This window comes from Zosterops lateralis (genome assembly GCF_965231275.1).
Source record: "Zosterops lateralis genome assembly, chromosome: 8".
NCBI classification, from domain to species: domain Eukaryota; kingdom Metazoa; phylum Chordata; class Aves; order Passeriformes; family Zosteropidae; genus Zosterops; species Zosterops lateralis.
This window is the reverse complement of record NC_139768.1, coordinates 12555860-12578938: the sequence shown is the minus strand read 5'-3', so window position 1 is coordinate 12578938 and position 23079 is coordinate 12555860. Positions and strand designations below refer to the sequence as shown.

The following is a 23079-nucleotide window of genomic DNA, read 5'->3' as shown; positions in this document are numbered from 1 at the left end:
TCACTTCTATTCTCTGCATTTAATACAAGAGAATTGTTGTTCAGAGGGAAGTGGAGGCTCTGTAGATTAAGAGAGCTGCCTGGGATCTGAGTCTGCTGAGACAAGCCTGGTCATGAGGGGACTTGGTCAGGTCATTCTTCTACTCTGGTGTTTAAACAGCACACTGGGGGACCTGGTAACTCCTCTTACCCTGACTCTGCCTTCCCTTAATATCCTGAGGAGCAATGATGTCCTCCTTAGACCTTTTCTGGCCTAGCTTTATGTGTAGTCAGAAATTTTGTTTTGTGAAATAAACGGGGGGAAAAAAGGAGGAAATTATTAATGCTTTTTACAAATGCTAGCTTAATTTTTTTTCCTCTGGTAGCATAAGGACACATAAATGTTCTTACAAATGCTTGTTAGTCAAATTCTTCCTTTCCCTCAAGTCCTCTTTAAACCACACGTCCTTCCTTCAGCTGCTTAGTGATTCTGTCCTATGTCAAATAATTGATTTTAATGGGGTAGTTCTGAGTTAAGAGATAAGACAAATGAGTTTAGAAATGAGTTTTGTTTGAAATTCTCAATTTTGTTTTAAAATCAGTTAAAAATTGTCACCTTTGTCAGACATATATCTGCAGAGACATGTACTTACCTAAAGGAACTAAGAAACACAAGTGGGATAAAATTAAATAACTTCGTTATGCATAAAAAGAAAACAGAAGTTCATTGATCTTGACATTTCAGTTGAGGTGTTGTTCATTATACAGGGTCTGTTACAGCCTGTACCTCTGAGAGCTTGTCACAGCTCCAGCATTGCCCTGAGCTTGTTTAGATGTCACTGCTCTTTCCACAGGCAATTCTGGTACCTTTCTTCTGCTTTTCACTGGAACTGCTGTTCATGGCAAACCCAAAAAGTGTGTGTTTTCACGGATGGGCAATGGATTTTTTTCTTTACCCCTTTTTAATTGCTTTCACAGCAAATTTTCGTAGGATTAAAAAAAAACAAAACAAAAAAAGGTTGCATTCAGATGAAAAAAATAAAAAACCCCAACAAAACAGAGGGGAAATTTGGTATTTCCAGTTTCCAAACTGGAAACTCAGCTTTTGAGCCAGTAGTGGCATGCTGCAGTGGATGTGTATAATAGAGTGGAAGCTTCACGGAGCAGGTGGCCACATGCTGAACAGTTGCTGTGGGAAGGTGTTTCAGTGGTGCATCAGCAGCTGTACTGCCTGACCTTTGCAAAGGTAAGACTGATTTGGAGGCTGGCTGCATTGAAGGCATTTCCCCCATGCTCCAAAAGGGACCAGGCGCAGATCAGTCACTAACCTGGTGCTGACAGCAGGACTCTCCCATGATGTGTCAGGCTGGCCTGGCTTTTGCCGAGCAAGAGAGATTTGGGGTTTCAATCCATTTTTTTCCCCCTGCTTATTGCCCTGAGCTTGTTTTCAGGGTCTTTTGCTAGTTGGGAGCAACAGAGCTAAGGTTCTCTTTCATTGCTTTGGGGGATTTCCATTCCCTTTTCCTTTAATTTTCTCCTCCCTTTAATTGCATAAGAGAAGCTAAGAATGTTAACTGAACAGATAATTCTGGGTTCATGTATATGAGCAAGAAGAATTCAGATTTGCATGAAAATAGCTATCCTCAGGTTAGACCTTTGCATTTGGAAATAAGCTCTTTTCAGGTCTATTTTCCCTCCATTGTTATGTGTTTTATTAAATGTGAATGGTGGATGTTTGGGGAGGGACAGACGTTTGTTTGACTATTCAGATGCATTGGCAGGGTTTAAGTTGGCACAGCATGGATCAGGGCAGGATGACTGGAGACATCTTATGTCTATTTAAAAACACACCCACATATACTTGTGCAACTGAAGTAAAAGTAAATCCTTTCTCAGAACTGATTGCTTTCAGTGCTTTTACCTGTCTATTTTGTGTGTGTGTTTAAGCTCACAGCACAGTGGGACCATCCCATTTTGTTTCAGGATATTTCAAGGCAAGAAATAACAAAAACCTTGGAATAAATCTTCTGTAACAAAGTCTCTGTATGGCTACACCGAAAGAAGATCTTGCCAGGTGTTCCAGTTCCTGTCTTTCTTGCATAAACAATTGTCTCTGGGGTTTGTTTTTTTCCTTTTTAAGCTTTCTTCATATCCTAATAGTAGCAGTTATTCAATATATAATGCACACAGGTTTTTGCATGAGGGCAAATGGATTATGTGGAAGAATGTGTAGATCTGGGGCTAGACTGCTCTGACGTGGGCAGGATTATTTTCCAAAGTTTAATTGACTGCCTCCTACTCCAAAACAGGAACACTTCAGCTTTGAAAGCAGCCCACTGAAATGGATCTCCCCTGCCAGGCCAGGGAGCGTCAGGGCTCCTGGGCAGGAGCTGATGGCTGGTCCTGGGGGTGCTGAGGCTGCTGGTGACTGCACAGGAGGTGTTCGGGATGGGGTGAAGGTGCTAATTAACTGGGCTATCAACTCTCAGCCAGCGAGTTATCTCAGTTAAAACAAAGGCTTTATGTTTCTGGGAGTAAAAGCAGAGCAGAATCGTATAAAAATACTTCTGCAAGGTTTGTCCCCTTGAAAACATGGAAAGGAGTGCTAAGAAATCTGTAGATTGCTGTAGAAGCCTGGTGCTCTTCTCCAAGAGAGGTGATGTCTAATGTTTTGCTGCTAACTGGAGCCTTCATTGTTTTTTACATTTAGAATAAGTCTTGGCCTTCCTATGCATTCTTTATCTCAGCTGTAAGTTGTCCTCTTTGCAATGTCCATCTTCATTTTTGGTACATACTTAGCCAGTAGCTAAGTAGTTTTTTGTTACCTTAATTTTACATTTTATTTCGTTTTATTTTCTTTATTATATTTGTCCTCCCGTGAGCAAATAAATTCTTCTGAGGGTCTCTCCTATGCTGCTGATATATTCCTGTCTCCCTGAGTTTGCCTGCAGTCCTGAAGTGGAGTCTTGTGGCAAAGGAACTTGCTGACGACTCAGTTTGAGATTATTTTGTTTGATGACTACATCAGCTTAAGATATTCTTTTCAAGGCCATAACCCATGATTTCTTTCAACACACCATAATACTATAGATGGAAGCAAATAAGAGGATTGTCTCATACTAAACAAAAACTCAGGGTGTAGGAAGGTTGGTAGTGCTTCTTTTTGTTTTGATTTTGTTAGTCAAGAGCATGGTAGTGAATGGCAAGAAATACCTGAAGTTAGTCATGCCACCAGTGCCAGTGCATTGTGAAGCCCAACTGGAACAGTGACTCTCAACCTGGTCCATGATCAGTTCTTCATGGTATTTGATCTGCATTAGATCTGGTATTTGATAACCTGAATACTAAGCAGTATGCAGTTAGGCTAGAAAACTTGGGAATTCAACAGGGAAGGACATCTCTCACAGCTGTGAGTGCAGCTGTCAGAAGCACAGAGCTATCTTAGAGTGGAATACTGTTCTGGGGATTCCAGTGAGGATGGGATGCACTGAAGTATCAGAGCTAGTTTATTTCATAATGTTGTCCTAATACATCAATGCAGGGAGGCACTGCAGACTTTCTCTGTCCCTATTAAACTAAATAATATGCTCTGCCAGTATGTTCCAACAGTCACCTAAAATCTGCTCTAAAATGTCTCCTTTAATTTTTTAAATCTTTTGGTTTTAGTTTGAAGGTTTTGAGAGAGAAGAAATCTTCAAGTGTGCACATGCATGTTTTAGTCCTTGAAGAAATGCATCTGATTTATGTTCTCTACCTCTCTGTAGCCTACTTTAGACACTGGTTATTTCCTTGTTGCTCTGCCACTTTCCAGGCTAGTGCTGATGTCTCAAGCTTTTTTTGTACATGAAGCCTTATCCTACTTGCTTGCTCTTGATTCTTTTCGTTATCCACATTTGAATCTTTATTCATTTATAATGTGCCTTTTTTTGAGACCTGTAGCAAAATAAAATACAGGGTTTGAAGACAAGAGGAATATGATCGATAGAACACTGTTAACATGGCCTGGGTTTATTAATTGTTTCCTGTTTGATGATGCATCTAACTCCATTAATTTTCCTAACTGCTGTTTTGTAGAGAGCAGTGACACGACCCAACAGACACACAGCTGTGTGAAGAGGCACTACTGGGAGTTCAGGTGCTTAGGTGCAAATCTGTAACTGTTCCATTACTGCCTAACGGCACTTCAGGTTTATATAAACTCTCCAGCCTCTCTTGGTTCTGCATCTTTTCCTTTCTGGAAGTATGTGTATGTTTTTACAGCTAACCAGCTTGGCACTGAACCTGCATTATGACCAAAAGTTTCAGTATCTCCAAAGACCTGGGCTGACAGGTTCCCTCATACAACTGTCTGTGGTACAGACTGCCCACAATTTCTCCTAGAAGGTGGTGCCGAGTGTGTCTTTTTTTGTTTTATCGCATTTGCTTAACAGTGACAAGAATTACACGGGAAGGTTCAGCTCGCTTCTCTGCCTGAAAGGTTTAAACCCAAATCCAGTGAGTGGATGAGTGTGCCAGGCCGTTCCTGTGCTGCTGTCACTTCCCAGCCACTGCTGCAGAGAGGATGATGGAGAGGGGATGGTTTGCTCTGCAGAGCCCAAGAGGATGCTGGCACCCTGCAGCAGCCGGTATTGTGTAAGGCATGCTGGAGGCTCATCGTCGCTCACCGACCACTCCTGGGTAGATCTCCTAAACGCAGTGAGCACCACTCCCTTCTGTGCTGGCGCTCCAGGATCCCTGGGAGGTGGCTGGTAGTGCCAGTGCTCGTTCCGGGTGTTTGTGTACCTCCTGCAGTGTTCTCAATGCCCCGGTGCTTTTTGCTGCAAGTCCTGACACCTTGTAGGTCTGGGAAAGGAACAGAACTGTCTCGGAGTCTTTTATCAGCACCTACAACGCACTCAGAGTTTTTGCAGGCTTCAGGAAAGTGTTTTTTCCCCTACAAGTGTTCCTCATCTTGCACTTGTCAGTGAATGCAATATCTTAGCCACAGTAAAGGTTACAAGGGAAATAAATTTTTCAAAGGATAACTTTGTGGTCAGAGCATGGTCAGATTCGACAGATAAAATATGGTGGGGGTTTTTTTTAATATGAATTTTTAAAGAAGTTGATAGTTTTCCGTTAGAGTGTTGTCTTTCTAATTCAGGTCCCTGTCTGCATCCATGACATGGCAGCTCTGAGCAATGGCAAGCACTGTGTAAAGAGCTGCAAGGTATCTACTAGCTGAGCTAGCATTGACACAAGATACAGCACTGAATGCTGCCATTTCACACTTTAGTACTGCTTTCAAGTCGCTAAATAGATTCTTAAGCATGTAGGGGCAGGGAGTGGATACAACAGCAGTGTAAGGACCAGGCTCGGAGTCACTTTGTATATAATAGATAGGTCCCAAAGGTGCTTACGGATGTTTCTCAAATACACTTAGAATCAATGGCCTTTATGGGACTGTTTTCCCTTGACTATTAAATGTATCTTGTTCATCTCCATATGTGAAACGTATTTAGGGTAGGAATGAAACAGAAGTACTGGAAGGCCTTTGTGAACACACGAGACTTGGGATGTCATCTTGTGGCTGTTCAAAGAAATGCAAGAACAGCTTGTAAGCGTGGCTGAGTTTACTGCCTCCTTACACTGAGCTGGCATAGGTGCAAATTTCTCCAACTGTTTTATCTTGAATTGCAGTAGCAGTTAACTTCCTTACAGCCCATGCCAGTAGTCAGGGTTTGGAGTGACGACAGTAAGCAGTGATAGGAGGTCATATGCTGCTTGGATATCTGAGTGCATCCAAGAGTGCAGCCACTGGTGTTTGAACCTGTGTGATGGCAGAGGCAGGAGGACTTTGACATATTGCTGCTAGTTACCCATTTTTTTGTTATAAGCGCTTTCAGTTTCGCTTTAGCCTTTGCTCCAGCTGGCTGGCAAAACGAACTCATAGGAGGAGGAATTCTCAGGGTTAAGTAATTTCCTGTGATAAGGAGGAGTGGTATCAGGCACATCCACATTCTGCCCTCCTTTCTGTGGCCTCGCAGGCCATTTGCCTCAGCTCCTGGTAACTGGAGTGGTTCAGAGCTGGAGTGGCCAAAGTGAACATCCCAGTCACCTGTGCAGTGAGAGCAGCACCATGTTGTTCCCGACACAGGGCTAAATCTTTGGTAACTTTTCCAGCTACACAAAAAACTGTTGCATGTTGGAGTCATGCACAGCAGCTGCACCAGGGATTACAGATTTGACTAGCACTGTATGCAAATATAATTGATCAACTTTTCTTTCTTGAAGATGTGCTGTCTTTTGTTTGTTACTGGGGTAGGCTGGCAGATGGAATGGCGTCTCAGACTTTTCAGTTATGTTTTTAATAGCACTGCCTAATTGAAGTGAAACGATCAAGCCTATGCATGCTTGAACAAAACGGCATCTGGAAGAGGGTGAACTCCACACAGAAGGGCAGTACCTGCCACTCTTCAAATGCTCTGTGAACAGGCTTGCTTGGATCTCTGCTCCACGCTCTTTGAAGTTAAATGCTTTCTAATTACAACCCTTAGAAGCAACACACTTTCTTGTCTTGCATGAAAATAAGTTTGCTGTGATTTTTACCGTTTGTCAGATTTATGGCACTGATTGAGACAGATTTTAATAGTGGATGATCAAACATTTGCTCATGCAAATTGCTGGTTATTTCTGGAGTGCTATTTCATCACTAGTGGAGGACAATCCATCTGGATAGTGATTAGTTCCAGCTCTAAGCTCTCATTCAAGGGTCAAGATGCTTGAGAGTTTCTTGACAACAAAAAACTAAGGGTGGTGTTATGTTTTCGACAGGGTGACTGCCGCTTGCTCCACTCTAGCCACTGGGACTTCACATGATGGAAGCTATTTAACGTTACACCTTTAGCCCAATTCCTCCACCCAAATAAGATTACTTATTTTGCCGGACAAGTACATGCTTACTATTTTACAGTACTGTGTTATAAGAAAGTGTTTAGTATATCACTAAATACAATGACAGAAGTTTTTAAAGACTAATTAATTTTCGTAGGGTTTTTTGACATCTTTCTAAAAACAGCTGAAGCCTTCATCCTATGAAAATTGTGACAATCACACCAAATGCTGATTTCAGGTTCTGCTGCAGATTTCCTTTATTTCAAGGACCAGGGGATGTTCAGAGGTGCTTCTGTGTCACTCCTCCATCAAAGTCAGATAGAATCACAGACTATAACCTGATTTTTAGTGCCAGTTATATTTTACTCTGCCTTGGGAAAGGAGACTGATGCAAAATTAGATACTTCCCACGTGCAGATCAGATTTCAAACCAGGGTTGATTCCAGGTCATGTATCCTCCTGTGTTTTGATTCATGATCATCTCTAAATACAAGGAGTATACTGAAACTAATCAACATATTTCTTTATTTGTTTCCTAATTAATGAATAACTTAATGAGACTTTGTGCAGAAGTATTTCCTTATTCTTCACTGTACTGATAATAGTAAAATACCTTGAATTCCAGGTCTGTGACATTATATTCTCTGATAGACATTACATAAGTCCTAATACACTCTATTTTTGTAATAGTTGAAGAAAATTTGAAACTTGCATTTTACTTGTGGATAAGTTTATTTAAAAATTTGTCATTATACCAATGTACAAATATACTAATACAATGTATAATTCATTTCTATGTTTATAAACTTGTCAGGATACATGTATAGTGTTGTCAAGTCTACAGCATGGCAAATAAGAATTTTAAGCAGCATGATGATGAAAACTTTGGAACTAGAAACAATGTATAACCTTTTGATTGCACTGTGATGTTTCTTTGGTAGACATAATTGTTAGTAGTGATTGATTTCCTTTAATTTAAAATGCAGAGTTTCAAAGTGTGCCCAAAAAAAGGGTTCTCAAAAGGAGTATCTGTTAAAAACCAGAGATGGCAATAGCAGACAGCTTCTCAGAGTGATTTTTATGAAAAATCCACTTTAAAAGCAGTCAGAACTTTACCATGCATAGATACCACTGCAGTAAAAAAAAATAAAATATGTTGTGGGTTATTCCTTGTTTTTAAAAAACATCTTCCATGACCTCTTGAAGCTGGGATAATCTTACTGAAAGTCTTAATTATCATTTTACTGTTCTAAATACAAGGAGATACAAAAGGTGGAGAGCCTTGCTGATTTTGGTCCACAGCCTAGGGTGAAATTTCAGCATTGTTTAAAAAGATGAGGTAAAAAATCTTCATGACGTTGGTTTCACAATCTTCATTGACAAATAATTCTGTTGGGGGAGAAGGAAGGAAACAAGAGAGGTAAAAAAGATGAACACAAAATCCTTCAGTGGAGTTTTGTAAAAGACATTTTAAATATTAAAATGGATCAATATGTAATTAGAGCACAGTAATTTCAGTTAAAATACATTAAAATAAGTAATTTTTTCAGACTAATGTAGACTCGGGGCCAACTATTAGCTATTTTAATTGTGTAGGTTATTAACTCTTCTAAAGTAATTACTTGGTCCATCTTTAATTAATAGGTTAGTTTTAACCTAAATTTTAATTGTTTCTCCATCAAAGTCAGTTGAATTATTTTATAGCTCTAAGGATATAATCCCTATCTCCTGCCAAGACAGAGGTGATAGACTCTTGTCTGAGTCAGGAATGTATTCTGTTGATGACTCCTGTCTAAGCTCATCCCCCAGCTGAGGAACAGTAACATTCAGAAATTCTTACCGGCAGGGAATAGAGGAACACTGCAGCAAACAGGAGGAGGATCAGCAAGATGATAAGGGCTATGAAGAGCCATTTAAACCTGCGCCACACAATGAATCTCATGGTCTTGCAGGGATTTGTAAACCAAAGGAAGGAAGTATCTGGCCGGCTGCATTTTGAAAGAAGTAAGTATTATTTATACTCTAAGACCAGGGAATACTTAAGCATGAGATTATAACACTTAAACATGCTGGTCTGAAGAAAACACAGTTTTGAAATGCAAGGTAGCAGCTGCAGTAAACATGTGCCATTAGTACTGAACCCACCTTGCATTTTATTCCAATGCTTGAAGGAGGAAACAAGATTGGCTTTTATAAATGGAGTTTTGCAAAGGATAACTGATGACTAAAATATTAATGCGTGCATCAGAGTAGCTAGATATTGGGTATTTCTAAAGCTAGTAGGATAGAAATATCTTACTTTGGTAGATCTAGTTTGGGATTCATGTTGGGTTCATCTCTTCCTTTACCAGCTGGCCTTTCCTCAGCTTCTTTTTCATTGACAACTTCCAATGTCATTTCAACTTTACCCTTCAGAAAAAAGTGGCACAAGACAAGCATCTTATTGAAATTCCACTAATAGGACTTGCTTGGTAGTTATACAGAATAGCTGGGATCAGCTCATGGTGTACATATGTGTTTCTGATTTTCTGCTCAAAATATACTGATTTCTGTACTATGACAGTGTCACAACACAGTATCAGAAAAAGACACATAGGAAAAAACAAATCACTGGACATAATATTGTTCTGCTAATTCCTCTGTAGTTCTAAGCTATAATTTTTTTTTCAATCAGGCAAAACAAATGCAGTTCTTATCTTCTTTCAAGAGCAACCCAAGGACTGCATATTTTTCAAATGACCATGCATCTATTTTTTCATATTGCTGTGGCTTGTAAATGTTTCTGGATATTCTTCCTCATTTATTAAATTCCAGTAATAAAGTTTTAAAGCAAAAACATTAGAAAGAAGACGAAGACACCTTTGAAAGGCTTAATATCCTGCAAATGATAAATATACATTTATATTCTCTGTAAAACAAGTTAGAATGTGTTGGGTCTTCTGATTGCATACATAATCACAAAGCTGCTCTGGATTCTCAGTACAGAGAATTTATTTGATGTGTACAAAAATCCTTTGAATTTAAACACTTTCCTTTAGTCTTTAATGCATTTGGGATGTCTCTGATGTTCTTCTGAGCAATAATGTGATAAATTAAAGAATCACACAATCATTTAGGTTGGAAAAGACTTCTAAGACCACCAAGTCCACCTTGTCAACTAGGCCATGGCACTAAGTGGCAGGTCCAGTCCTTTCCTGAACACCTCCAGAGATGGTGACTCCACCACCTCCCTGTACAGCCATTACAATGCTTAACAGTCCTTTCTGTGAAGAAATTTTTCTTGATGTCCAAGCCAAATCTCCCCTGGCACAGCCTGAGGCTATGCATTCATTCACAGGACTTCATCAGCTGCTTTGGCAAGATAGCATGACTCAACCTGGCACCACAGTCTTTCAAGTTAAACAAAGTTAGCAACAAAGTACATAAAAGAAGTATTACACTCACATTTTGAACTAAAAAATTGTTCCTGGACCAAATTCCTGAACTTGTGTGTGGAATGTCCTATTTACCTCTCCTCTGTCTATCCACTGACAGCCAACAGCTAAGTGGAGGACTCTTTACAGTCTTTCTTTGTAATTTGAAAAGTAAGGTGAGCACGTCTGAAGTACTTTAAAAAGAAGTAATAACCTTACCGCTAAAATACGGGAGCCATCCTTTTCAACGTAACACGGCCACCATCCTTTCATGGATTTCTGCTCAAAGAGAGAGGCAGTCTTGGGAGCCTTCTGAGAACTGTCTGCCTTGTATTCTGGAATCATGTCTAGGTTACACTTCTCAGAAACTTTTGCTGGAATGATTGTTTTATGTAAATCAAGTTCCACAAAGCCTAGGAGGCAGACACAAAAACAAACACTGCATAACACAACCAACCACACAGCACAGCAGCTCAACCCTTGCTATCTCTAGACATATACATACAGGAACTACAGGAAAGGCAATCAACAGACACATTATATTCTTTTTTGTCTAAAGATGTTGTGAGGCAGGGAAGTGTTTAAGTCCCGCTTGCTGGTGTTGATTAATTTTATTTAGCAAGGTGGACTCCCCCTTCTTTAATGATCATTTGATTTTTTAATAGAGGGATTTTTTTCCACATACATCTAAACAGAAGATACCCAAATACAGCAATGTAATAAGTAATTTCTGACAGTTTAATGCATAATTTAGCAAACTTTAATGATGGTTATAAATCAACTACTTGTTTTCAGATTTTGAGGCCTATATAGTTTGTATGTAAGCTAAAGACTGTAAAGACTTTGGAGCAGTCTGAATACAGGGCAGAGAATCCCATGCAGAGCAGTATCTCTAGGAACAGTAGGGATTAAAAACAGAGTGAAGTAGATTGCTTAAACCTAAATTACATGCTATTGTCAATACTCTTATTTAGAATTGAAGTGCCCTTGTTTAAGTAATATTACTTAAAGAAAGAAGCAAAGTAAAATTTCATGCACATTATCATTTCATGTGCCTTGTGATAGGATTTACCTGACTGAAAAGTATTGTGGTTTACCTGTCAGTAGGCCTTTACTGAGTGAATACTTACTCATTCATTCAGTAAGCCTGTACTGAGAAGGAAAGCTGGAGTATATTTCCATGCTCAGTGTCTCACAGTAAATGCAATCCTTATGTGATAATTTCAGATTGTTCCCTTTGATATCCTGCTTCGAGACAATAGTAAAAATTTTCATTCAAAATCTTACCCAGATAGTCATCCAAAGAGAACTTGTCATTATCCCATATTTGAATGATCAGTTTGGGTGGGATTCTGAATTCTGTCTTGTCAAGACTCCAAAAATGTTCCTAAAATTTAAAAACACAAATACCATGCACCTTTAAAAATTACTTACAGAAATTCAAAGCTGGGGTCTGCTAGTACTTGTGAATTCTGGGGTTGGTGGAAGTATTAATCTTGCCCTGCTAAAAGCAGACTGCTATTGTTGCCAGTGTGTTGTTCCTGGCCCAAAGGCAAAATGAATCTGTTCACAACAGCAGTGTGAGAAAGTATATGGAACTGAGCCAATTTGTCTCTTTCAATATGTAGGTACAAATTACCAGGTTCACTAGAATTTGTATTTAAGCATTGAAATCTTTAGGAATACTTACCTTTTTGGAAACTAAACAGAGTTGCTCTGCTGGGAGATAGTCAAAAGGAAAAACAAATCTCCAGTTAAAGTTCCCTTCGCCATCTAATGACCGGTAGTGGACATCAGTTTTCTGCTTATTTTCTTCATTACCAGGCATCCATCTGAAAATATGGAGAGATGTGTCTAGTGTTTGCAGTAAGACAACACTGGTATCTGTTTGTACTGGAACTGTGTCATTAAGGGGCTGCAGACAAGCTGTAAGAATTGCTCACAGAGGGCTGGGGAGTTTTTCATGCCCCTTTGCAGTTTGGTTCCAATTTGGCACTGTAAATAGGAACATCTGAACTGAATTTCTGATCTAAGACCAGTGCTGTATCAGCAGTGAGTTGCTGAGTTGTTTTTTAGTGAGAAATTAGATCGGCCCGGTAGTATTATTTCTCTGTTTTCTATTGCTTTTCTTATATTAAGACTAGGGAATGTAAAAATTAAGATCTAAGTTATGCAGCACCAGAGCTAACTCTTTGCCTTCTCAGTTGTTGTCTGTCTCAAGAGATGAAATTCTGAGATCTTTCACCACACATTAACTGGTCATGCTTTATCTCATGAAACTTCTGTACTTCTCTGAGGTTAGCATTTGACTTGGCTGAACCAAATAATATTTGAAACCCATGGTCAAGGTATTCCCAGGACATTCTGAATGTTATTCATTTTAAGTGTTACAGAAGAGAATGCTCTTACCCCTTCACATAGATGTCACTCATTTCTTCTCCTGTGATGCTCTTTTCATCCAGAAGGACATCTTTGGTGTTCCAGATGATCACACGCAAGATGTACCTAAAAGAGAGATTTTTGGGGCAAGAGATGTGGATTGCTCTGTCAAGGCTGCCAGAGGGAATGCAGTATGTGGGGATACTCACTTCTTGGCTTTGCGGGGAGTGATGTTGAACGGAGGGCCTGGTGGTCCTAAGCTCTTGGGGAAAACATCCACCCACATCTGCAGCTTCCCCTATATCAGTGAAAAAGATGGATTGTTTGTTGCATACAGGTTTGTAACCCCTTAATTTTTCAGGTAAGCTTTCTGGTTTCTACAGAAATTTTCTTTAAAAAGCTGTGTTTTATGTTTCTAGACTAACCTGCTTTACATTTTAAGCCAAGCAATAATGATTTGTAGCCCTCTTCTCCCTGAGAGATACCACACCACTAGCAACATGACATAAATTCTGGAATGCTCCATTTCTGCTTTTGAGAAATCATAACCAAGCCAGTTCACAGTACCTGGGAGATGTTGGGCTGGAAAGTGCTATGTAAGGTTCTTGTTTCCACATGTTCAGGTACCAAACCCTGGGTTCTGAGGATATGAAGGGCTAACCGCTCTTCAGCTGGACCAAGATGCTGATGCAAGATTTTGTTAGCTTCTGAAATAAAAAAAATTGAAAAAAAAGGGGGCTTGTGAACTAGAGTTTGCATTTGAACTTAAATAAATAAAACCAGATGTTTAAAACTGAGCATGAAAGTGTGTTCAACTGGGAGAAAAATCAAAGATATTTTTCTAGTATTCCATGAATAACTGGAAAGTTTTATGTTTTATCAATGTAAATTTAATACATACATATAAAATAAGTGAACCTACTCACCAGCTTCCTCCAAAGTATAGTCTTGGCCCCCATAGTTAATCTTTCTGCCATTCTCAGAGAGGACAGGAGGAGCATAGCCTTTAAACCTGGCTACATTTTGCAGTAACTGGGTGGGTTTTAGTTGATCACGCCAGGTATTCACACCTGAACTTTTATGAAAGCAAAAGAAAAATCCTAAAATTATTCACCTTTCAGGGCATTTACACATCATGTAAAACATATTTAATAAACTAGCTCAGAAAGAGCAGCACTGTAGCTGCCTAGATTGAGGGCTCTGGAGTTTGATACAGTGACATAATTTTGTGTCAGCTCAATTACCTTCCAAGACTGAGTGTTTTTTTTCTTTATGTATCAAAATAATTTACACTCACAGATGCTTTCATATTTCCTTGCAACAGTATGTCAGAAAGTTCTGTTTAGGGTGAGTTCTCTGGACAGAAATATCATACATTACTGTATTGAGAAAATATTAAAATATTTGATGTGCCATGGTTTTCAGTGAAGGCTGTTCTGAAGACTTTTAGCTTCACCTGGAGTTTAATGATAGAACAAGCACAACAAATACCCTTGAGAAGCCACAGCATTGTTTTTTAACCATAGAATTAAGGTTTTTTAAGAGATTGGGTACTAGGCCTTACAGATTAAAATTTTCAACAGACAAAATTACTTACATCCAGTACTGCTGGGGGATGCCACAGTGAGATCCATAACGAGAAAGGAATCTGTTTTCCAGATCAATTATGGTTTCACCCACTTTTTCATCACGAGTCAATGCATCATAATCATAGACTGAAATTTTCAGATCCTTTTCTTGAGGCAAGAAGCAGCTGAGTTCATACATTCTAAACATAAAAATTCCCTGTTTAGGCTCTTTTGAGAAACGCTTCTTGTTTTTGAACTTAAAAAATACAAATTGAAAAAAGCAATTACTAGTTTATTTTTGAGCAATAGCCTTTAGAAGGTTTTACAAGGATGCTTCCAGTGCTGATAAATCTAGCAGCAGTTATCTTTCATGCTCCAATTTCTATTTGCACTTAAAAATAATTTCCTTTCTACCCCTCTGGATATTACCTCCTTCCTTTCTGCACAAGATATTACTTAGATGTTTTCTGTGCATTATCTTGAATTGGGACCGAGGAAGGAAATTACTTTGTGTCTGTAATCAAGTATCTTTGCTGTTCTACTTCTTTGAACAATTGAAAACCTGTAGCGCATCATTGCAAATTATGCTTTTCAAACCCTTTATAATCCTTCTAGTCCTCCTCTCTGAACCTTCTAAGTTATCAAAATCCTCCTACAACTATACACCAGACCCAGAATTTCATAGTAATTATGCAGATGATGTAACTTTTCATTCCTAACGACTATTTTTTAGTCATATATTTCAATGGTGTCATTAACCTTTGATGGGAAGACCAGTGTACTGGGAATGCATGCTAAGCTGATTAGTTCTGAGATCCATCTAGTCTTCGGAGTTAAAACCTTTTCCATATTCCCTAAGCATATTTTTTTATTCTTATACCTATCACAGGGTGGCTTAAAGATATATACATTGCTGTACTTGGTGCAATTTACCCACATGACCAAAAAGATCTATGGATTTGTGTTTTCCAATGATTCCAAAGGAAAACATCTTATGCAATTTTACTCACAATTAACTGCCAGTATATAACTATGAATAGAGCACTGAATATTTAAAGTAATGGTTTACCTTAAAAAAATAGGAAAACATTCTAAAATACGGTAAATGGAAAATACAAAAAAGTATATTACCTGCCAAAGATTGGGTTGAGGGTATTAGGCACATAATGATCTCTGTCTTCAATTACTTTTTTACTTAGAGATATTTTTATATAAGGATCACACTATTTAAAAATGAGAGAGAAAAAAAAAAAAAATAATATTGTTAAGAGATAGTTATCAAGACTAACTTTATTGAAAGTCTAGGAGAGCAGCCAGCTGCCAGACAAAAGCAAAGAGCTCACCAGGCCGTTGTTGTCCTGGGGCTGGAGCTGCAGGGCTCGGATGATGTAGATCCTGACGATGCACTCCTGGGGGCCGCTGTCGGGCAGCTCCCGGAACTGCCGGGGGGGAGCTGGAATTGCGGGATCGTCCGGCAACGCGTAGATCTTAAATGATCCCTAACAATGGTATAAATAAAGACTTGGTCAAGATAAAGGTAGAAAAGTCACTCTGCTAAGCTTGTTTTTTCTTATTTATCCTACACATATGCATTCTGTTTTATATAGGAATAGCAAAATTATAGCCTGAGCCACAGTGACTTACAAGTCTTTTATTTTAGTGGGTTTTGGATGGTAAGACTAAAAAGACAAGGTTTGACAGTTTAACTCGGTTCAGCTGTTTTGATGTCAACACAATTACTTCATTTTGCTCCAGCTAAGAATGTGTAACAAATACTTTGTATTTGTTTCTCTCTCCAAAACATCATTCAAGGTTTGGAGGATTTTTGGTTGGTTTGTTGGTTTTATCTACATTAGTATCATTTTAATCTATAAAAGTCACAGAAGCACAGAAATAGTACAAAATTCCTTTACCAAAATCATTCTAAAAATGGGCTTTTTGGAATTTGAGTCCTGTTTGAGAGGTTATCTGGGAAGGTTCTGTCCCGTGGTTACCAGGGAAGGTTATATTAGCAGAAATTATATTTCTTTTCAATTAACACGTAGCACATCTAGCAGGAGCAATGTGTAGCTGTACCTTTCTTGAAAAAGGTGGGCCTGTAGCTAAGTAGTTATGAGTATCTATTATGAGTATGAGTTATGAGTATCTGGGTTATGAGTATCTGTTGCCCCTACTAATGCACACATCCATATTTAAGCTGAAATGCTTGAATGTAGACCTACTTAAATAACCACTTACAAAAGACTGCAACCAGCATTTGTTTGTTGCCCATCATTTGAAATTTACCTTGAATTCCCCGACCACTGATGGATCATCACTCTCCTCAGATTTCCCTCTGTACAGTTTAAATGTATCACAGAAGTCTGTTAAGTTATTGAATTCAGGTACTTTTTCCAGTTCACAGTCATACACCTTAAAAAAAGAAAAAAGGAAAGTTTAGCAATTATCATATATATCAGTTCCACCACAGTGGTACTGCAAAATATTTTATGTTTGATGGAATATTTTAAGTAACCAAAGCTTTTGGAACTAATTTTGTATCAAAGTGGGAGCAAATGCAATGTTTTGGAGAACATAAAGCTTCATTTAGGCTTGGTTAAAACCAGAGTAAGTAGCATGTCATAAACTTATCTTTACTTTCTTTGTTATTTGTATTAGAGAAGAAATTAAAATAGTCTCACTTCAAATTTTAGCCAACAGTAAAAGTACTGATTCTCTGTGCTCATACTTTCTTAATGTGTATGTTTACTTAGGATCTGCCTGGCACCCAAAGAAGTCAAGAGTAAAATTCCCTTTGACTGAAGGTGAGATTAAACTATTAATACATCTCTTACTAAGTGTAGTTAAGTAGAAGAGAAGCTGAGATACTTCTTAAAACCTTCATTTAATCATATGAATTATTTCCATATATTATTTCCATAAAGAACCTTTATGGAAAATCATGTATAGTTAAATTTTGAAGAGTATTCAAAAATAAAAAAGGGACAGTTTTGAACAGGTCTTGGGCCTATAAACTCTGAAATATGTTAACTTATTTTATCATGAACAGTACCTTTAAAGTGTCGTATCCTTTTTTAACGTACTGTCCACATTTTTCATATTCTCCTATTGAAGCATAAAATTTGCTCCACCAATCAACAATTTCTTCCTCCTTAAAAAAAAAGCAAATAAAAATAGATTTTATGGGGACATAAAAAAAATTCTACCATACTGTACAGCAGAAATAATGAAAAATTAAGCATAGTAACAAATAATATACTCTAAAACTTATTATCAGTTAGGTAATATTAAATCTTTATCTGAAAGAAAATTAGAATGTAAGTATTAAGGCAGTTGCAGATCTACCTCATTGTTAACCAAATGCAGTTGAAATGTAGTTGTCTTGTCCCTTAAAAATAGTACTTCAACAAGCCTCATGTCACCTAGATACTAGCAATATATATGCTACTAATACAGTGTTTCTATGGGTTTTTCTATTTTTATTTAAATCTGATAATCACTGTTTAAGAAAGTGTTATTTTCTGTATTCACAGAAATTGTATAATATACTTATTTGCCCCCAAAATGAATTTCCAATGGTAATAAATAGCATTCATTCTCTATGAATGAACAGAATGAATAGTATTCATCCACTGTGTAAATCTGAATTTTTATTTTTTTTTAAAGATTGTTTTGACTTACGGAGATAAAATATTATGCAGATCATTAAAGGTGAGGGATTGTTTGGGCTGTTCAAGGTTTGTTGGGGTTTTTTTTATATATAGGGCTTCCTATTTCAGTCTTGCATATTTTTCCTAAATATACCATGTTACAAGTTCACTGTAGGTTTTATATCAAACACTCTTAGAGATTACTGTTCTCACGCACATGCTTAAAATGCTAATTTGTAGGCAGTATTGATATACTGGTTTTCAATTGGTGAAAGAAATGTGTAGATTTTTTTAAAGTAGTATACATTACCTTTTCTGTGAGCTGCTCATGAAGATCAAGTCATAAAAAAGAGCAAAATAAAAGCAATGGTAAGGATATGATTTGTAGAATTTTATACAGTTAAATAGGCTTTAAATGTTTAGGAGTTTGTATACAGTAAGTGTGCAAAGTAAGTTACAAACATTAATAATTTAGAAATACTTTTGAAGAATATTCAGGCACCATGTGTTTACCTTGATATTTTTGTGCTGTCAGAAAAGCAGAATGTTCTAGATATTGAATTGGAGCATGCACATATATATACATATACATTTTAGACAGTGGGTTTTCAGGACTGTAAGGTATTATTACCCTGTGCTTTGTTCTTTGTGTAACAAAAAAAAGGCAAAAAAATTGTGTCTATAGATTTATCTATATAAGTGTAAAAATAATGTGCACAATCCAAAATGCTTCACCTGGTAAATCAAAGATACCATAATTACGACCCGCTAGTCCATTCAGAGCAAGCATCATGCATCCCATCTGGAAGCCACGATTAACAAGTGTCATTTCTGCTACTTTTTATACCATATACCTTGTGCTTTCATTTAAAAGCATTAGCAATAAATTTTTGTGCAAAGCAGAAGAAATATCCGAAACATTTTACGAGTACAAGCCAAATGCATCAATGGGTCAGCACATCACTTTGGTATATCATTCTCATTTACTCCCATTTCTGTTCTCTTAAGTAATTATTTCACTGGGATGTTCAGGTCTGTCATGTTTTTCTAGTCTAGTCTACCTTCCAATCATAAATACAGCATATTCTTATCGAATAAGCATAGGACTGTCATTTTCAAAAGATAGTTGGAGTGATTTTTTTGTGGAAACAACATCATTAGTGATTTGTAAAACTTACTGGCAGAATTCATGAGGTAATTTTGAACAGTTTGCTATATTTAAATTTCATTTTGTTTAGGTACTGGTTTGTAATGTTGACAATATAAAGGTTAGCTTGGATAATTATGCAATCATAATTTAAAGACCAAATTTAATACCTTTTCAAAAAATACACTGTGTAGAACTCTGAATTTTTCAGGGGTTATGTTTTGGGTTTGAATTTTTTTTCCCTTGATATACCTCAAAATGTCTCTTCAAATAATGCACTTGGTAGTTTTGAGAAGAAGTAGTTAAGGAGAAAAATAAATCAAAACCTTAAGATCTTCCTTAAAAATTCCCAGAGCAAACAATAGTCTTCAATATTCGGATATTATTGTTACTAAAAGTTGTAATCAGGATGTGATCACAGAATGCCAAAACACAGAATAAGATGCCATATGATAAGTTAGAGATTTTGGAGTGAAATATTCACATGGTAAAAACAATGTAATGGTACTGTCCTTTTCAAAATGTACCCTGTAACTTCATTGTAGATTGTTATACATGAAGTTGTCAAGACATTAACATTTAACTATTATCTTTTAGAAAAATCTGGAATTATGGAAAAAATCTAAGAGATGCAGTGGATCCCTAGAAAAGTCAGTCAGAATGTTTTAATTGTAATTTTATTTTCCAGGAAGTAGACTTCTAAACAAAGTTTAAATATTAAAAGCATAGTGAATTAATTCCTGTTCATTTTCTGCTTTTATCACACATATTCTAAGCAAGCTGACCCACAAAAGGAGTTTTTAGTAGTTCATACATATTGCATATGCATAGTAAGATTTTCAGAACAAGGATACCTTAATATAACTAATCCCACTGGACTTTTGAGCATCATCTCCTCCAAAATCTCTCTCTGGCAGAAGTGCCAAGGGAAGTACCCCCTGAAGGCCCCACAGGTTAACACTGCTCCCCATCCGGCCCGTCCTGGTCACCTGCATGCAGCAGTTTGGTACATACATGCACTGTTGTTGGAGAAGCCATTTTGCTGAGTGCTGTTGACATACTGCTTAAACACTGGAAATTGGAATGTAATTGATGAAATTTTGGCATTTTGTGTCCTCAGGGTGTTGTCTGCATAGCACTTACACTGTCCACAGTTTTACTTTTTTCAATTCGGATTGTTCTGAGTTTTCGTTCCTCTAATATGGATGCTTTCACTGTATCTAATGTTGTGTTTGACTTGTGTGAATTCAAACTAAAAGAAATTGTCTTTCTGCTTATGCAGCATTTAAAATTTTCCCTTTTTAGTTGAAATGAACCACACAAACAAAATCAATTTTACTGGTGACTTTGAAGTGCTGTCTTCCTTATTTTCTAAGTATTTTTCATTATAATTTTAAAGGAAAATAATACTTCTGTGTTCCAACTAGTATTAGAATATATACTACTTGTATTAGAAGAGAAACCCTATTTCAGATAAAAGTTAGAGACTGTTCTAAATTAAATATTAATGACAATTTACATGTATGATGACAGTAATCACAAGATCATGGTCTATGATATACTTAAATTAGAGTCTGAAGATGATGGCAATAAGAAGAAGAGATGAAGTAAGAACAAGGAAATCATTAAAATACTCAAACAGCAGTAAGTTCAAATGCTAAAATTAAATATATTCAATTTGAGACTGCTGTAACAACAAAATATTCTGCATTTTCAAAAGTCAAAACTGTGGTCTAAGAGCCTGCAAAATTGCTATATATTAAAGGGCATAACTTCTCTGCTTTCTTTAATGTAACAGGCCATGAGAAATCTATGAAAACACCTTCTAGGCAAGGGAAACATTTTACAGTCCTAAAATAATTAATATTTTTTCCTTAAAAATGTACTGCTTGGAATCTGGCTTCAGTCATGTTTCAACTCAAGAGTAAAATTCTGTAAGCAGAATTAGTTTTTACCTGGAAAGTAAAACTGTATTGTGGTGGTCCCGAAAGAATCAGAGCAGTAAAGAGACAAGGCACAACAGAAAAGGAAAAGAAGTGTTAGTGAAGAAAAAACCTGTTTCATTGGTATTAGGTTTGGATGGCTTCAAGGTAAGAAATTTCGGCCAAGCAATGACTGTGATAAAATGATGGGCTGAAAGACCAGAGCATACACCTACTTCTACCTCCTTTAGCTAGAACTGGTCAGTCTGTGCAAAATCAGGCTGCTCTAACCACCAGCAGTGGGAACTGAGGGATGTTCTATCACACACTTTCATTAGCTGTTGAACAAGTGAATTAATTCTTAAGCTACTGGTGAATAGTACTGCTACAAGGACAAAATGCTACAGTTTCATGTTTACTATATAAAAACAAAGATTAAAATTATTAACAGATTTCGTTTGCTTTCCTGTCACTAAGTAACTTTCTCCCATCTTGCTTTCCAGGGGGTTGCATGTGTTTCTGACAATTTTGCTGTCTAGATAGTTCCTCAGAAATCAGAAATCTTAAGAACAAAGTCAAACATCAAATTTCAAAGATTACCTGAGCTGTTAGCAGTGGCTGTGTGTCTTCCATATCAATTACTATATCCTGGCGAGGTGCAGCAGAGAGCAGACTAACTGTAAGCCAAAGGTTTTATTAAGGTAATGTGTTGCATGAAAAATATTCTACTAAACAGTTTCATCAGATTTAAATCCAGACAGTTACAGAAAATGTAAAAAATTCATTTTCTATATGTTTGATCCTCTAAAGAAGGCAGTTAATTGCCATTTTTTTGCTAAAACCAGACAAAATACTTTTTGTTCAGGATAGGTGAACATTTCTCAAATATATAGAAGTAAAATTAAAAGTAAAACTTGAAAAAATGTAGAGGAAACGTCACCATTGTATTCAGACCATATTTGCTGGAATACTGGATCATTTCTTTGGCACTAGTGCTGAGGTGATCTGCAGGCAGGTAACTTCCAAGTTTACACTAAAGAGGGACTTCAGGGAATGAGCTCATCAAATCCAAGAGTGGATTCGCCTTTGCTTTATGCCCTCTTATGCTTCACAGAATGTTACACCTAATTAATACTCTCTGTTAGGTGTTTTTCCTTTCAGATAACATTATTTCCATCTAAGTACACAACATGAGAGGCTATTCATCAGTACAGCAGTCAGAGTAAACAGGCAGGTAATTCTAGCATCTCACAGGAAAGTAGAACTTTTCATTTTCCAGCTTTCTACCTTTCAGTTGTGGTGCAATGTCCTGTTTAGTAGTGTAGGGGTCACAGCGAAAGCTTTCCAGTAAATCAATAGTACATTGTCCCACGATGGGCTTCCGACCAAATGGTCTGTGGTCTATTACTTTAATAACAAGAGATGGACTGTATAGCTCCTCCTTGGGTAAAAGCTAAAAATAGAAAGTTAAAAGTTTTTTTTATATACAATGCAAACAGCAGGAAAAGAAAAAAATAAAGACTTCCCCCACAAATAAGACCTGTTACTTTATTTATTTATTATTGAACTACTGCATTCTATGGATGTATGGTGAATGAAAACTTCTAGTTTTATCAGTCAATAAATGTCAGTAAGAATAATTGCCACAAATCCTGAATTTTCTTGACTCTTGCACAGCACCCATCCTAGCAATAAGAAAGTAGCCAAACATCTATAGGTAAATTGATGCCTTTTCAAATAAAAAATATATACTGCACTGGATTGTGCATATAAATTTGTGCAACCTACCAGTGACTGTACAGACATGTTTACATGATCTTTGCTACAGTTTTCAGGCTCATAAATTGCTCATGGTAAATCAAAAAAGGGTTTATGAGTGTTTCTACTCAGGACAAATCCTTGACCTTTAAAACTATGGAGGAATTTATTTTGCTATAGATAGCCAGCATAAAGGTTTTTGTTACGTACAACTTTCATGAAGAGAACAGAGGATGGAAAATTTGGTGTCTTTTTTAGGTTTTTGATCACCACAGATTCCACCATTTCACCCCCACATTCTACAATTAGACTTGGAGACATAACAGGTGCCAGTTGGTAGTTTTTCATGTTTCGCAGCCCCCAGGCCAGAATCTGTAAAATAAAATCCAATATA

At 37.2% G+C, this 23079-nt stretch overlaps 1 protein-coding gene across 2 annotated transcripts in view; it reads right to left on the bottom strand.

Moving 5' to 3' along the window:
- Positions 1-7577: 7577 nt before the first annotated feature.
- Positions 7578-23079, bottom strand: part of MYOF (myoferlin) — a 61934-nt gene continuing 46432 nt past the window's right edge. For both annotated transcript variants that reach the window (XM_083865987.1, XM_083865988.1), the window contains 19 exons: positions 22896-23057; positions 22215-22380; positions 21528-21604; positions 18169-18180; positions 17261-17359; positions 16495-16620; positions 15552-15707; positions 15340-15431; positions 14238-14408; positions 13567-13715; positions 13208-13347; positions 12850-12938; positions 12671-12766; positions 11952-12093; positions 11549-11648; positions 10481-10674; positions 9148-9257; positions 8689-8836; positions 7578-8237 (listed from right to left, as the gene is read on the bottom strand). In XM_083865987.1, coding sequence (XP_083722113.1) covers positions 8199-8237; positions 8689-8836; positions 9148-9257; positions 10481-10674; positions 11549-11648; positions 11952-12093; positions 12671-12766; positions 12850-12938; positions 13208-13347; positions 13567-13715; positions 14238-14408; positions 15340-15431; positions 15552-15707; positions 16495-16620; positions 17261-17359; positions 18169-18180; positions 21528-21604; positions 22215-22380; positions 22896-23057 — 2268 coding nt within the window. In that variant the 3' untranslated portion in view covers positions 7578-8198. The remainder of the gene's footprint in view (positions 8238-8688; positions 8837-9147; positions 9258-10480; positions 10675-11548; positions 11649-11951; positions 12094-12670; positions 12767-12849; positions 12939-13207; positions 13348-13566; positions 13716-14237; positions 14409-15339; positions 15432-15551; positions 15708-16494; positions 16621-17260; positions 17360-18168; positions 18181-21527; positions 21605-22214; positions 22381-22895; positions 23058-23079) is intronic.